General features: G+C 31.5%; 2 protein-coding genes across 4 annotated transcripts; both read right to left on the bottom strand.

Annotated features, from left to right (window-relative positions):
- Positions 1–1,809: 1,809 nt before the first annotated feature.
- Positions 1,810–4,544, bottom strand: LOC123899703 (FBD-associated F-box protein At5g22730-like). Of its 3 annotated transcripts, XM_045950917.1 has the most exons (5): positions 4,333–4,544; positions 2,652–3,421; positions 2,365–2,502; positions 2,160–2,286; positions 1,810–2,008 (listed from the first exon to the last, which is right to left on the bottom strand). In XM_045950917.1, exons 2-5 carry the CDS (start codon positions 3,393–3,395, stop codon positions 1,869–1,871), a joined length of 1,149 nt encoding a protein of 382 aa, XP_045806873.1. In that variant the 5' UTR covers positions 3,396–3,421; positions 4,333–4,544; the 3' UTR covers positions 1,810–1,868. The 3 variants fall into 3 exon arrangements, with proteins under 3 accessions (XP_045806873.1, XP_045806870.1, XP_045806872.1); XM_045950914.1 differs by having other exon boundaries at positions 1,810–2,286; positions 4,333–4,542; XM_045950916.1 differs by lacking the exon at positions 4,333–4,544 and adding an exon at positions 3,812–4,043 and having other exon boundaries at positions 1,810–2,286.
- Positions 4,545–5,842: 1,298 nt separating this feature from the next.
- Positions 5,843–9,972, bottom strand: LOC123899050. The gene is made up of 4 exons (XM_045950102.1): positions 9,318–9,972; positions 9,032–9,190; positions 7,103–7,513; positions 5,843–6,913 (listed from the first exon to the last, which is right to left on the bottom strand). Exons 1-4 carry the CDS (start codon positions 9,678–9,680, stop codon positions 5,972–5,974), a joined length of 1,875 nt encoding a protein of 624 aa, XP_045806058.1. The 5' UTR covers positions 9,681–9,972; the 3' UTR covers positions 5,843–5,971.
- Positions 9,973–15,948: the final 5,976 nt, after the last annotated feature.

Below are 15,948 nucleotides of genomic sequence, written 5' to 3'. Positions count from 1 at the left end.
AAGGAATATTTTTGTCCTTCCAAAAAAAATTATTTTGTTTTTTATCCATAATGATAAGTTTATGTTCGCATTAATGTAAAAATACCCACATTATGAAATGTCTTTTTTTTTGTTAAATAAGTTTACATGGAAGAGACTCTGACTTATTGTGTCTATGAACCTTATGATCTATACACAGATCGCACGAATACCTTTGTTTAAGAGAATATTTTTGGTGTATAAAGTCTCAAATTCAGGATCTTCCGCTGCGCGGATGCAACAAAGTGCCGGTCACAAACAGAAACAGCTTCCAAGCAAGCAATTTTTGCAACCTAAAATGCCATCTCAGCCACATGAGCATAGCTCTATCCTCACCTGGTAAAATATTGTATTTTATCTGTAGGGACCGAAATTTATACCAGGACTCTCCACTAATTCACCTTTGAGGTGAATTTTTAGTCATTAAACTACTCGACAAAAAAAAAATGCATCATCTAATGTAATAGTTGATTATCTGAAGTATGCCATAGTATAAGGCAAAAAAAAAACTATGCAGAATATAGGTCCAAAACTCCAAATAGTTTACTACGGTAGTTAATAAAAAATAACATGTGACCATGTTTTTGGTTACATTGAAATTTTTTTATGCCAAATCTGTAACAAATTCAGTATTATATAAGGATGAAATCAAAGTAGAAAAATACAGGATCTTTAAAAATAGCAGCAACAAAGAAATGCAAGTCCAAATTTTATCAGTACTACAAAGGTTAACCAGTATATAAAAGTTGAGATATCAAAACAGAGGATTGCTACGAACATTAAATTAAGCAAAAAGAGGTGGTTGACAAGTTTTAAGGATAACCTTTTCTTAACATTTGCACAGTTCAATCCACCAAACCCAGCAGTTGCGTGGTAGAAGTTAATGAAACAACAGGATAGAGGAACTACTACTTACATTTAAAGAACAAAAATTCAATTGATGAAAATTCTTTTGAGATCAACTACTCGTTTAATTTTTGTCCATGCTTTAATTGAGACATGGTGTTTGTGGCTTCTATTTTTCAAAGTTGTTTGCTCGAGTGTATGAAGTTGTAACATGACATTGCTAATGTGCAATGCCAGAAACTTAAGTAAGAGCATAAGAAATGTTATACTTAATGTCTTGAAAGTTGAGTCTATCAGCTATCTTCTACAGTTAGTATAAATTGGCAGTTGAACAATTGAATTGAAACCCTAAACAGACTTCCCAAATGCCCATTAAGACAGTTCAAAAGCTTCCTTCTCATTCTCAATTCAATGTTCTTTTTAACTCAGTAGAAGTGGTTTCTCAGTTCTCACAGGTAATCTGGATAATCATTTTGTACATGAAACCACCATGGAACAGAAGTCTCCAAAAGCGCCATCCAAGCTGGACGGATTCACTTTTATGCTTGCCATTATTGTCCTCTCTACTAATTATTATTTTTTATTTGCACATTATCATGCATGACGCTTAGGCCATACACGGTCATTTCCTTTGTTTCTGACTTTCTGTTAAATAACAGAATAGGCTTTGACTATGTATTTTGCTTTCAACTTTAAGTTAGGCCTATTAATGATGATTCCCTTAGTTCCCTTAGTTCATGTTTAGTAGTCTGTAAAATATAACTCCAACTAATTTACACCTATTCCTTTTAGACGTCAGCTACTGGTTTAATCTTTATCCATGCTTGTGTCAAAGAGGTCATGCATCAATCATAAATTAGCACATGAGAAACACTAATGTACAACATTCACTCTTCTGCATTGGTCATGCATAGAAAATGAATTTAGCATACAACTACTGGAAAATCGACAAACACTAAAAACAAGGATTTAATTGAAGTCATTAACAATTTGAAAAAACAGGTCTACAAATTTAGGTACAACTTTTCCTTATAACCTATGCAGCGAGATAAAAGTTCATGATCATTAAGGTTCATATTCAAGCCAAAAAACCTAGATATTAAATTGTAGAAGTTAATCAGAGAGGGACTCCTCCTTGTGGAACCTGAACACGTGAAAAATAAGTTCACATGTCGGAGAGACCTTTGAGCATAAGGATAATTCTCTTTCTTTTTTTAGGCTATCACGGCAACAGATTTTCATAGTTTGCAAAACTCTTGCATGATTAAGAATATACTTTGCTAACTGAAGCTCACCTTGTTGGCCTCTGAAATACCAAAGTGTGCAAGTTTTAAGGTGTAATGAAATGCACTGCGGAACAGATATTGGATCCACCCAATTTTCTTGGTCATTGTCTCTTTTCCCACCACCATAGTCGGTGCCCTATTAATAAAGATTAAACAAATAAAAAAGGCATGTTAAGAAATAATAAATCAGACATGATCCCTAAACTTAACAAACCTGACTAAGCTCGATGTGTTGAAGGTTGGGGCAATGATTGAGCACTTGTACCAACAAATTCCAATTATAGTTGATAGAGTGAAGTTTCGACTTTGTCAAATTATGAAAGGTAGGAATCTCATCAAAACTTCTATACACCTAAACAAGAAAACATTGAAAGATATACGGTCATAAATAAGGTCAAAATTCTCAAAAAGACAAGAAAAAGAACAAAGCGAACACAAAAATACAAATCAATTGTATTCTTCTGGTACAATGTATTCCTATAGCAATAATAAATTTCAAACCTTATTTATTTCTATGCAAAGTTCATTCACATTACGCAGTGCTTTCAACGGAAAATGACAAAAAGTGTGAGGCATTTGTGCTTTGATCAACTTGCTTAAGCTTAAGCTTTCACACTCTTGATAGGATAGAGAGTCCTCTGACTGGGATTGTAAATTACATGCATATAAATCCTCAAGAATTGGACATCCGGTCAGAAGCAAAAGTAAATCTCGAGCATTTAGAAATATAGAATCTTGGACACGAAGGATTTTGAGGGAGGGGAGTCTAACAGAAGAAAAACCCTTCACAGTAAACCCAGAAACATCGAGAACAACAAGGGTCCTGCAACTAAGAATGCTAATAGGCAATTGGAGATTATCTTCAACCATGCCTACGCACATTTCGAGGCGCTCAAGTCCGCGTTGTACTATAGAATTGATCCATTTGATGACATTTGGAAAGCCAAGACGTCCAAGATGAGGATCATCATACCAAATGTTGAAAATGGAACTCTTGATGGAAGTATTATTACGTGCGAGCAACACAGAGTACACAAAATCATTAAAACGACAATAGTCTTCTAGGTCATCCAAATTCACGTCACAGATGTTGAGACTGGGAACTGACCGCCATAGATGAGTCCACCTCTTTGAAAGGACACTAGTAGCAACGGCCTCTGTTGTTGGAATAAAAGAGAGAATATGACAGAGGACAGTGTCGGGTAAACTATTGATCACATCATGATCATTCGCAATTGAAGACATTTGTGGAGTGATAAAACTTGAATTTCCTGCATAACATAAAGCAACCAAAATGCCAAGTTCCAGCATAAGAAATAAAACTAATATACCAAATTTGTGCTGCAAATTGATTTATAAACACCACAACTAAATGAAGATTACACATGAATGTATATTTCCTTAAATAAAATAAAAAAACTTCGTCCAAAGATACCTACGAAGCACGGACACATGCACGGACACCATATACGACACAGACACATACACATACACAGACACCACGAACACCAGATACGACACAGACACATACATGTTGACACCGATAATAATAATAATTTGAAAAAATTATATAATTTAATGTAATCATAAGTGTTGGTGACACCGATGCTTGTCCGACACTGGGACTCCTCAATTTTAGTCTCAACAATAGAAGTACAAACCTTAAGTGTTCAGCTAGCCACATTAGAACCCGACTGTTAAGTGAAATCTCCATCACACTAGCCTATCGGTTAAAATCTAAAAAGATCAAACCTTTACTCGTAAGAGAAAATTCGAACTCAAGCTCATCTACATGTTAAATGTACAACTATTATTAAATTCCTCGGATTCTGAAATGAATCCCCTGACATGGTAACTAACGACCACGCATCCTGATAATGGTACTATTGACCAAACATCCTGATAAAATAATACATGATCGATTTAATGAAATAAAAAAGGGTTATGTTAACTTGTGCCCTAAGGGCACATGTTAAGCTACCTAAAAATAGAAATAAAGCATTTAATGATAGAAAACATTTAATGTTTAGAGAATTGAATACACCACAAGTTCAATAAATTTTTTCCACATTTGTCTTCTTAACATGTGCCCTTAAGGGCACAAGTTAACATTCTCCAATAAAAAATGGCAAATTATGATATGAAGGATTGAAGAATGATTAAGAACAAATTAAACACTTACTAGGTTAATTAAGGATACAGTACTATTACTATTGCTAACCCCATTCTTTCTATTGAGTTGGAGGCACAATCACTATTCTTCAGACATAAACGGGTCTTTTACCATTTTCAGCTTCAAACCAAGTTTGTCTAATGGAAAGAAAACAGGTTTTAAGAAACGGGCAAACCGGTTCTAACCAGCAAAACCGCCTAAACCGGTCATACCTGACTAACTCGGAACCCAAGATGGGGCGGTTTCTTTTTTAATGCTTAGAAAATACTCTACGGTCATTTTTTAACAAAAGAGTTTAATTGATATGCACCGACGGTGTAAAATAGTTTTGCACAATCGTTTAATAAACAATCATTATTTTGCTATGTCATATCAAGAAAGTGGGGTGGAGTGAGGTAATGTGGCGGAAAATATAGTTGGTATTAGTTGACACTGTAAAATTATTTTACACTATCGGTACATATCAATTAAATCCTTAACTAGAAGATTTTTTAAGGTTCATATTTGGTTTGTCAAATTTTTTTTTTTTTCATATTTAGTCTATAATAATATAAATCTGATAGTTTTTATAAAAATACCAAAGGGAGTAAAAGAGGAGGATTCATTTTAATCTATTATGACTAATTGGGCCATTTTTATATGGTTTGACCTTTAGGTTCATTAAATAACTAATATATTTATATGGTCTATAATATACACTAAATATATTAAATATATAATGAACGTAAAAAATGTGTTGTTTCTTATAAAAAGGATGTGATGGAGTATATCCAATTATTATAAAAATAAATTTGTTCACAAGTTCTAGTTTAACTGACAAAAAAATGCCGAAATTGTTAGGTCTGACACCATCCATGATCTGAGTTCGAACTTTGACTCTCTTACTTGTGTGTGTGTGAGTATATGATACTTTTTTATTTCGTCTATGTACAATTTTTTTTGGTCAAGTAGTCTAGTGGCAAGAAATTTCACCTTAAAGGCGAATAAAAAAAAATTCAACCTTAAAGGCAAATAAGTGGAGTGTCCGGAGTTCAAACCCCGACTCCTACTTATATAACGCGATGTCCCTACCAACTGAGCAAAATTCATGGGACATGTAAAAAAATAGATTAATCACTTATATTTTCATATTGGTGACTAATTTGTTAAGGAAAGATGAGAAGTTAGTTTCTTATAAGACCAATTAGCTAGCATTTTTTGGTTGAGAAAAGCAAGAATATAGCATATAAAAGTATCTTTACCAACCGAGTTATGATCACGTGACGCTTTGCATAAATTTCTATAGGCGTTTATAAATTTACAAAAGGACCGTTATATAAGCCAAAAAATGTAAACATTTTAATTTTTAACTCAAAAAACTTTCGCAAATAGCCAATCAAAACCGAGAGATGCCTTCCTAGTCTAAACGAGTAAAAAATGCTAAATATTGGGAAACATAGTTGAGGATTCTAATTTTCCACGGTTACACAGTTGTGGTTATGTATTGTCGACGACGATTGTACAATTAGAAATTCCAAAATGTAGTTAAGAGATCGATATGATAAAGTCAAACTCAATAATACAAATTATTCAATCTCCATCCAACGGTCAAAATTCCTTAAATTTCTTACCGTAATTTTCCTAACCGCAAGTAGGTCCATTTAATTTGTTAGGCTTTTAGATGTTCATTTGTCAAGAAATACAACATAGAAGATGTAGAAGACGACAATGGAGTGCTAAAATGAAAATCAATCTGTAACTGCCGATGAAGATAAGGATTTGAAACACACCAATTCTTCTCCTCTTTCTCAAGTTCTCTAACTGATATTGCAGCAAGAAATCGTTTGATAAACTCTTTACAACACTCTTTTCCACGACAAACTATCTCAAAACTTTCGTCGCCTTTTAAATTACTCTTCACACCCCCATTTTCCTTTAAAGTTGAATTAACTTCTTCAACTAGGTCCTTTTTCCCATACATCACACATGAATCATCAAATTTCAACACAAATGCTCTTTGACACCCTTCAAAAAGTCTCTCACCCAATGAATCAATAATATAGTAAGCATCATTCTCTACCTTCAAAATAAAGAAATGATCATTCCAACTAACTATGTAAATTCTTGGCTCAAAATCATCCACATTGTTATTGTTTATCTCATTCCATATCTCATCAAAAGACATAACTCCTTCTAAGCAATGAAACTTTTCAGGAGAGAAAAAACCTGTGTATGATTTTTGAGGCAGAACAATTAGAGGTCTCAAACTAGCATCTATGACTGTCTCTAAATCAAAATGTTTATCCGGAAAGAGTTTCGAGTAGTAATCGTTTTTGCATAACTTTCTCCATTCAGATGAACCTTGTGTGATGAGATTGTCAAATTGTGGTCTTGTTGGTATACCTTGATTTGAATGGAGCCAATGAGCTATTAATGCAACTAACACTGTGCATGCACTCTCACCTGATGCCTTTTCACTTCTTTGATCAAAGGAAGCATAAAACACATTGGTTTTGAGCTTTGCTTTGCCATCTCTGCTTAAAATATATTTGGTTTCCCATTTGCTTGCATTGCCTTGAAGGTTTGATCGTGGTGAAAGTTCGTCTGATTTCTGCAAAATGTTGTTATAGAACCATTTGTTAGTCATGCAATTTGTTGCAAACAAAAAGAATTGTTCTATGTCAAAATTGACCTCCGAACCAGATCAAGCGGTCCAGTGGGCCGGATACTGGTGGTGAAATTAAAAAAAAAAGTTCTCATCGGGAATCAAAACTCGGAAATTAGATTAGAATATACATACCGTGAAAGGAGTTTGAGAGGTTGTAAAAGGTTGTTGTTTGGTGGTGCTTGTCTTAAAGTTCCACCCCTTGAAACTTCTATTCCTATGTAATGTGTCCAAACTTGTCTTTATGTCTGAGCTTAGAAATGTAACTCTTGGCTCTGTGGGGCTATTGCTACTTGAACTGCCATTGCTTCTTGTTGTTGTGGACTCGTTCGATGAATCATCGGAATCAAACACAGGGGATCCATCTGACTCATAAGGATTTTCATCACCTTCATCAAATTTTCCATTGTCTTTCTTCGTTAAACATGTCAAATACTTCGCTTTTCCTATAATCCCGTCTTTCTTATCTGACTTCACCGTGTTTTCAAAGGTTATTGTTGGCTCATCATCATCAGAATTTCTATGCTTCATTAACCTTAGAGAAACCTGTTAAAAAGTATTAACCATTAGCTAAGAATTGATTTTTTGTGCACAATTAAGCAATAGAGTTTTTAGTCTTTACTAGCCAAATTTTTCACAGCAATCCTATTAGCATTGTTAAGAATTGATTCACTTTTTCTTTTCTAAAGAACCAATGGCATAAAACTCACACACATTATAAGCTGAAAATTGAAAAATTGCAGTTTTAAATTCACAAATGTCTTCGTACTTACAAATAAATTGATTCACTTAATAGCGCATATGTGTTTTTTTAAGACTAATAGCGCATATGCTACAATTACTCGTTTTTTAAAAACGATTAATATTAATATTGTTAGTTTTAGAATGAAAATGTGAAAGAAGTTAGATTAGAATTTACATAAAAAAAATATTAATATTTTATTTTATTTTTGACAAAAACAAATTAATAATTTTAGTATTTAGTATTATCAATTCACACATTCACCAAATCTATCAACCTTCTCATAAAATAATAATAAAAAAAAAGACAAGTCTTTCTAGGGTAATTCTAATTTGGACCACTTCATCAAGTAGTCCATGGTGAACCAGTTATGAATAACATTATAACGAAAACGAATTTTACAAAATCCACTGTTGGATTAAAATTTTATATCATATAGATCGTCCATAGAAAAATTTAGAAAAATTGAAAATCATTTGATATGTTATTGAGACACATCAAAATTAACGGTTTATTAAATAACGTAAATTTTGATGAGTCTTAATAACATATCAAATGATTCTAAAAAAAAATAAAAAATTTATGGATGATCTATACGATATAAACTTTCAATCAAACAATGAATTTCGTAAAATTCATATTCGGTAAATCACTTATCCACGGTGGACCACTGTGAATGTGATTCACCGTAGCATTAGCCGGTCTTTCTATATGGAAAATGAAGTTGATTGACAGAGAAATGTTCTTAGTCAATTAATCAAGTCTTTCATATTGCATACAACAAACAATATAGGACATGACTAATTTGTCTTTATGAGCCTGTATTGTAGCGGTATCCACTATCCGTATATACGTACCAAATGGGTAATAGATTTATTGCCTACCATTTTTTTTTTATTTTTATGCTTGTGCTTGTGAATTGGTTTGACCAATTGAATAAAAAGTTGTTAAAAGTTTTCATGAAGTAAACTAATGACTAAAATTTTATTTTTAAGGTGAATAAATGAGAGTATCAGACTCAAACACCGGTTCTATTATTATATGTAATATTCATACTAACTAGACTATGACTAGTGGACGAGTTGTTAAAACTAAAAAGTTAATAATTTTTTTTGATTGGAATAAAAGTTAATAATTAAACAAATGGTCATGTTAAACAGTGTTCGATGCACATACAAAAAAAAAATTAATATTAGTAAAATACCTCTAACTTTTTACACTTTCAAGGTATAAAAATTATGTCTTAATATGTTTAACAAGTGTTTGACATTTTCCTTAAATAAAAACCTAAAATAAATAAAACAAAGGAAAATGGAGCATACCGAAAGAGTAGCTTCGATGATTAGACCATTGACCTTCAAGCGTATTGGAAGCTTCCTTTGAATATTGGATTCAGCCTTCATCTCTTCCATCCCAAGGATCATAGAAACTTTTCCGACCACCTTCATTTTAGCTTTTGATTCTTCCACATCACCATGTCCCTATTCCCACATCATCACAAATTAACTAAGTAAACAAAATATTAATGATAAATGAAGTTAAAAACAGAACAAGATTAATTTGTTGATCAACAAAAAATAACAAGATGTTACTATATCTTCTTCTTACATATAAAACATGAAATGCCACGTGGCAGGAATCTTTGAGTACGAGGTCGAAGACACAAAGGTCACAATTGTCCCAAACAAGAGAAGGATCTTTAACAGCGGTGACAAATCTACGGCAGGGAGTGGTGTGAGTACAAGGTTGTTTTATGGTACGATGAAAAGGAACCATTGAACAAGAAGAAGAAATTTTTTCATTTTCATTACATTTCTTAATCTCAATTATCTCAATGGCTAATTTGTCTTTTGCAGTGGCAACGTTAGCTCCAAAAAGACCAAATTCAAGCTTCAATTGATTGAATTTCAGTGCTTGTTTGTTGCTATGCTTTGAACCCAACCACCACTTCTTCATCATCATCATTGTCATAGCTAGCTAGCTCCTTCTTCTTATGCTTGTTGCAAGCACAATTAAGCTAGCGTAATTAATTATAAATGTTTGATTAGATGAAGAAGTGATGGAAGGATTAATAATATACTATTTGATTAGTGTGTGTGAATATATTGATATATTGGACAAAATTATGTATAGGATGAAATAGACTAGTGTTCCAATGAATCATAATTTGGCCATTGGCTTCAACGACAGCGTTTAATAAGTAATAATTAATAGTTTAAGTAAATGGTTAGTGTATGATTTTGATTAATTTGTGTAATGAGAAAAGTGTAGTCAAATAGAATCGGTCACAGTTTTTTTTTTTGTTTTTCCATATTTCCGTGTAAGAGGACCGCACCCATCACACACGCACACGCTTGCTTACATTGGGTTTTCATTTTCATTTTTTTATTTTAATTAAATATATAATCATCAATTAAATTTAATTTAATATCACTTGGTAGGAAGAACCACAGTTTGATCTTCCGCAACTACAATGAGAAGACAACTTATATATAATACATATTTTCCTATTCATCTAGACGTTTTTTAAAGGACAAATTTGTGAGACTTACACACAAGACTCGAAGCGAACAATATCTCAAAAATATAGTTGCAAATCGAAACAAGTATATATTTATGTAAAAGTGTGAGTTGAACAACAAATTTTAATGTTCAACTCAAAGATGGTTCATAAACGAAGATGATTTAGAAGATGATTTAGCGTGCATGCATTCAGACAATAACTTCCAAAGTAGATTCACATCTATCTATAACAATATTAACAATAAGCATTAGACGTTACGTGGTCAATACAGAGGATATTGCGAATTTTTTTTTAGATAGACGAAATAGTAATGACATTATAAATTCACACATTGAATATTTTTAAGGAGCTTAAGTTTTCGACCTAACTTATAATTACTCTGGATTCGGCCTCAAAACAGAAGTTAACAGATATCAAGTTGTTTCTAACTTCAGTTGTTAGGAAAAAAGAAGGTTTGACTTAACTACACATTTGGTCCCTTATGTTTATTTTAGGTTTCAATTTGGTCCCTTACGTTTAAAAAGTATCAATTTGGTCCCTTACGTTTATTTTAGGTTTCAAGTTAGTCCTTTCTGTTAGTTTTGTCACTAACATCGTTTGAACAGTACATGTGTCAGCATGTCCAGGTGCCACGTGTCAGTCCACATATGCAAATTGACTGCCACATGTGACAAAATTGACGGAAAGGACTAACTTGAAACCTAAAATAAACGTAAGGGACCAAATTGATACTTTTTAAACGTAAGAGACCAAATTGAAACATAAAATAAACGTAAGGGACCAAATGTATAGTTAAGCCAAAAAAGAAACAAGTATAAACATTATAACCTTCTCAACATTGTACTAATTTTGGACATTTATCAATTTGTTGGTAAATTGTAACAATTAAAACTTTGTGGACATAATGTAGCACAATTTTTTCAAACAATTTACCAACAAATTGTGAATTTAAAATTGTTATAGTGGAAAATGTTACAGCTGACTATTAATATTTAAATTTTTTAAAATTTTGACAACCATAAATAATATTCTTTAAAAGTAAAATATTATAATTTTTCTTATTTTTACGGCTAAAGCAATAACATAATTGTGAGTTTGTGATGTTAGTTTAGTTAATTCATTATTCTAATAGTAAAACTAAATTTATCCTTCCAAACAACAACTTTTATATATCCACATTCACATGGTTGGTAAATTGTTTGAAAAAATTGTGCGTCTCTTTCGGATATATTTGGGTCGAATCTAGTTTGGGCTGTGAACTAAAGATGAATGGACCCAAATGGTTGAGTAATAAGTGAACGATATTAGTTCATAGAGAGTTCAACATCATGCCAACATCAATGAATAACTTAAGATATATAATCACATTATTAAAATAAAAAAGAGGGCTATATATAGTTTGTCACACTAATGGCCAATAAAAATCAAGATATCTACCAATTTGTTATTGCACACTTGATGAATGGCATATTGTTGACGGCAATAACAGTGATTAAGTATGGTCAACTCAGTTGCTAAGGGATATCACATTTTATATATAAGAGTCATGATTCGAATTTCGGATATCTCACATATTTATCTAAATGGTAGAATTTTTAACCATTAAACTATAAAAAAGTAGTAGCTCAACATTCTATTCAACATGTTGGGCTAAATCTAGAACAGGTAGAGGTAGTATAGGTTTGATATTTGGCAACCCGAAGAGCTAACGACGTATTTTCATCCAGTTATTCACTAGACAAAAATATGGGATAAATATATTGTTAAAAATTATACATATAGTTGGTACATTTTTTTTTTATACATATAGGTTATGCATCTGGCCTTTATGCAGAACAAGAGACACAGTCTCTCCATGTCTCGATTCTTTGTTGTTGTTATTATATTATATTTAATTTACCATTTTCATTTTTATTTTAGGCAAGATTATAGTACTTCTTTAGATTTATTTTAGGTTGCATTCTAGTTTCTTTACGTTTTATTTGTTCGTTTTGATGTTTTAAATTAAAAATATTATTATATAGGCTTTTTTAGTTTCATTTTGAGCTCTTAAGTTATGAATATTTAATACTTTGATCTTTTAAATTATATATATTAAGATATTTTAGTCTCTAATATGAGGATTAAATTGTCTAAAATTTATAACTTAGAGGATTAGAGTGTTCAAGATTCTAAACTTAATTAAAGGACTCCAATGAAATGAAAAATACTTAAAGGACTAAATGTAAAAATGAAATAGAAAAAACAAAACTTAAACCTGAAATTAACTTAAGTAATCAAAAGTATAATTTATTCTTATTTTTATCTTTTATTCATTTTAATATAAATGTTGGTAGTACTCCCTCCGGTCCTTAATATAAGAAAATTTTCACTTTTTAGGTTCATAAAATGATTGATGTATTTGGTCTAGAAAATGGACTAGATAGATAAATCATTCCATGTATCTAGAAAACAAAAGTTTTCTTATATAAGAGACTAGAGGGAGTAGTTGATTAATAATGTATGTTCTGCCACTCAATAAATATTGGTTCAATTGATAAAGAATTGATGATCATATTTTACAAGGTCATAAGTTCATGAACTCATGTGTTGGCATGAAGACCTTACTTAGACCAAGTGCAATGGTAAATTAAAATAAAAAGGATCCCCAATGATATGTTTAATGAAGTGTTGAAAATGACATGGAGGGGAGAGATGTTGAGAAAACTCAACACATGTTGAACCTGACGCAAAGGACACGTGTGAACATCTGATTGGCTGGGCGAATACTTTGAACTCAATTATTTCATCGCAAAATATTTTTTTATTTTTTTTACCAAAATTCATGATTTTTTTTTTGTCTATAAATAGAGACTTGGTTCATTTGATTTAGACAAAGAAAAAAAACGGATTTTTTCATTATAATAATCTTATTATTATCTTCCTATTAGTGTTAATATTGAAGTATTAGTCTTTTTTTTAGTAAAATGGATCCCAATAATCACTTCAACAACACTCAAAACTCTTCTAATCATCCCAACAATTATCAAAATCCCAACAAAAATGTATCGCAAATTTAAATTATTTGTATCGTACTAATTATCTTGCTTGTGTGTTGTATTGCATTTCAAATTATTTGTATCGTACTAATTACGTTACTTGTGTGTTGTATTTTAAATTAAGTTAAAATGATTTGTATCGTATAAATTATTTAAATAAATTTGTTTTTATTAAAAAAAACTAAAAAATAAATTGTTAAGTGTTTATTATTTTAATTTAATTTTAATCGATAATTGTAATTTTATGTAATCTTATAAACAAAAATATAAATTTAAATAAGAATATGAAATGAAAAGTGGTGGGGTTAGAGAAAGTGGTGGGGTAGAGTGTTGAATGAAAAAACCATTGGAGAGGATAAAAGTTGAATGAGTGTTGAATGATTAGGTTGAAGAAAGAGAAAATGATATAAAGTGTTGGGAAGTGAAAAAGTGGTGTTGAAGTTTTATAACCATTGTACATGATCTTAGTGAAAATGTTCTCTTTTGAATCATGAGACATGTCATAGCTCTAATTCCCAAAATTCAACTCACATTAACTTTATTTCATAAAAATAAAAAATACTCGACTTCATTACATAAAATTAGATTTACATCTTTAAACATATATTGGATTGACTTTAATGAATAAATGTAAAAATCGTAAGATACACCCACCCTCCGGTCATTTTTATAAGGAACATTTTGAAAAAATCACACAGATCAAGAAAGCACCTTGTACATAGTAATTTTTATTTAATACTCATATAAATTTAAATTTATTCCACATATACCCTTATTTAATTATTTTTTTGAACCATTATTTAATTATTCTTAATTCAACTAACTTATTTTTAAATTTTCTCTCATAATAAATAAGAGCAAAAGTGAGATTAAACATTTAAAACTTTTGAAAATTGATCAAAGTTTCTTAAAAAGGACCAATTTTTTTACAAAATGTTCCTCATAAAAAGGAGCAGAGGAGTAGTATCTCAATCTATATCGGAAATGGTTTACTAGAAATACATTTTGCCTCTTTTAGTTTAATTATCTACCCTTCTAACAAAATTGATATCATTGTTCAATGGCCGATTGAGAACTATGAAGTGTAAACTCTTAAGTTTGATCTCATATTCTCATGAGATTTTTTTAAATGGTTACTTGATAAAAAAAGAAAAATATATATATTTGGTCACACTCACAAAAAAGCAAAATAAGTATTTTTTTTTAATCAAACAATTTCAATGGATTTCATTAACTAGTAAACGTTATCTCAATTCTATGAAGACTAGCCTAATAATTGACTGTCCGAGCAAGAGTATGAGCAAAGCAATCATATCTGATTGTCTCTTAACAAACTTTAGTACAAAGTTTACACAAGATAACATAATTTGGGTAATATCGACAACAATTAAACTAAACTCTAAGACACCACTATGCCTGGTTTGAAAAGCTTCGGTCAACACATTATGTGAATTGCTTTCAAACTGAACTCTATCGGACCTCTACGATTGACTTTCTTCATGGCATGCAAGAGAGCTCATGCTTCGTCTTCCACCGTTGACATGGTAGCTTGTTGTCTCTGTGTGAAACCAGCCATAAAATTTCCAACATATGATCTCGAAAATAGGCACCCGTCGTTGTTACCTCGACTTCAACAAAAAATGCAGCATTAACATTACATTTTACCCAACCAATGTGTTAAAATGTAATCCCGCCACATGGAATTTATGACTATGATTCTATGAAAAATATGTCGCATAGCTAACTTGTACCCAAATTTAATAGAATAACAACCATTTATTTCTTCAACTCATACGAGTTTATTTTCATGAACTAAAGCAATTAAAGGTGTTTTAATAATTAAGTTTCTCATCGGACCCAAAATATAGTCTGAACCTTAGCAATATCCTATGCTTTATAATTGTCCGATAGCAAGAAGGAAACCAACATTCATCAATACGATCACAAATCCTTCATGATATTTATTTTACCACCACCACTTATACTTTAGTTACATGACCACATGAGAATACTCCCTCTGGACACAAATATAAAAAATAAAAAATCGTTTACGTGGTGTTTAAGAAATTTAGTTAAGTGTAGTTAATTTTCTTGATTTAATGCAAAACATGAGTTAAGTTTACTATATTACCCTTTGAAAAGTGATTTATGCCTTGGAAATCCAATAAAAAGTGAAATGATTAAATAAAGATATATTATGAATAGTAGTATTAATTAGTTTAAAAGTAGTTGACTTTTGCATATATTTGTGTCCAAAATTTGAAGTGTTTTTTTTCTTCTTATATTTGTGTCCGGAGGGAGTATCTCTATTATGATTTATGAATATATTTTGCCTTTGTTGATAGACTAACACTATTTTTGGTTCAAGAGAAATTGGAAGGAAAGATAGTGGAGGGAGGGAAAGTGGGTGGAAAACCAATCTTTCCATTGTTTGGAACAACAACCAAAAGGGAAAGGAAAGAAAATTTTGCTGGGCCCCACGCAAAAAAACTTTCCACCCAAATAGGGACGGAAAGGTGGTAGGAGTAGGCATGATAATGGGGCGGGGACGAGTTTTGCCCTCCCCAAACCCAAACCCATAAAGTTCGGGTTTCCCCAAACTCATCCTAAATTCTAGCGGGGATAAAAATGATAACCCCAAACCCATACCCAACGGGGATCGGGTATCCCCATCGGG

Source organism: Trifolium pratense, linkage group LG7 (genome assembly GCF_020283565.1).
Source record: "Trifolium pratense cultivar HEN17-A07 linkage group LG7, ARS_RC_1.1, whole genome shotgun sequence".
NCBI classification, from domain to species: Eukaryota; Viridiplantae; Streptophyta; class Magnoliopsida; order Fabales; family Fabaceae; genus Trifolium; species Trifolium pratense.
Note: the sequence above shows the minus strand (reverse complement) of the source record. Positions and strands in the feature narration are given on the sequence as shown.